Source organism: Phaethon lepturus, unplaced genomic scaffold (assembly GCF_000687285.1).
Source record: "Phaethon lepturus isolate BGI_N335 unplaced genomic scaffold, ASM68728v1 C13458551, whole genome shotgun sequence".
NCBI lineage: Eukaryota > Metazoa > Chordata > Aves > Phaethontiformes > Phaethontidae > Phaethon > Phaethon lepturus.
The window spans coordinates 1-898 of NW_010574097.1; the positions used below are offsets into that span (position 1 = coordinate 1).

The 898-nt window shown below is 64.7% G+C and overlaps 1 protein-coding gene across 1 annotated transcript; it reads right to left on the reverse strand.

The window, feature by feature from the left end:
- Window positions 1-6: 6 nt before the first annotated feature.
- Window positions 7-887, reverse strand: TRAF4 (TNF receptor-associated factor 4; the record flags this gene model as incomplete). The annotated part of the gene is made up of 2 exons (XM_010295582.1): window positions 846-887; window positions 7-413 (listed from the first exon to the last, which is right to left on the reverse strand). Coding segments are annotated over exons 1-2 (449 nt in total), but the record flags the coding sequence as incomplete, so codon positions are not given.
- Window positions 888-898: the final 11 nt, after the last annotated feature.

The window sequence follows — 898 nt, forward strand, 5'->3', positions numbered from 1 at the left end:
AGCGACGGGTCGCTCTGGTCCAGCAAGGAGAAGGTGACGCGGTAGGAGAAGGGCCACTCCAGCAGGTTGTCGTACTCGCCCGGCAGCACGCGGATGTAGACGGAGAGGTGGCTGCTCTCCCCGCTCCCGTTGCCGTTGAGGAAAGCCGAGACCTGGAGCTTGTAGCCGTACTTGTGGGTGTAGAAAGGAGGGCTGAAGAACTCGTAGTTGCTGCGGGCTTTGGCCTCCTGCAGCTTGCGGGCGTAGTCGGAGATCTTCCAGATGAGGGTCCCGTCGCTGCTCACCGACAGCTCCTCCACGTCCCGCCGCAGCTCCAGGATCTCCTGCCGCTGCCGGCTCACCAGGGCGCACACCATGCCCAGGTGCGCCTTGGTGCTCTCCTCCAGGTGCCGGCCCATGGCCAGCTTGGGGCACTGCGGGGACAGCAGGACCGTCAGCGGGGGGGTGCTGGGGGCACGGGACAGCGTGGGGACACGGGGCAGGACGGGACAAGGATGCCGTGGGGATCTCATGGAGATGTCATTGGAATATGGGGGTACTGGAGCAGGACGGCGCAGGGATGCCATGAGGACATAGAGGTGGCACAGGTACACACCTGGCTGGGGTGGCATGGGGACACCTAGGTGGCAAAGTGACACAGGTAAGGCAGGACAAGAACGGGAACACCATGGAGCCATACGGATGGGACAGAGCAGAACGGGGACACCTCAGGGCACGGGACAGATGTCAGGGCAGGAGCGGTGTGGGGATGCTGTGGGGCGCAGGCACGCCATGGTGGGGATGGCACAAGGATGCCAGTGCAGATGGGGTCAAGGACTCCAGCACGGGGCCGGGGACATGCTCACCCGGTGCTTGCAGCCAGCATCCTTGAAGGGGCACAGCAGCATGGCGGGGTTGC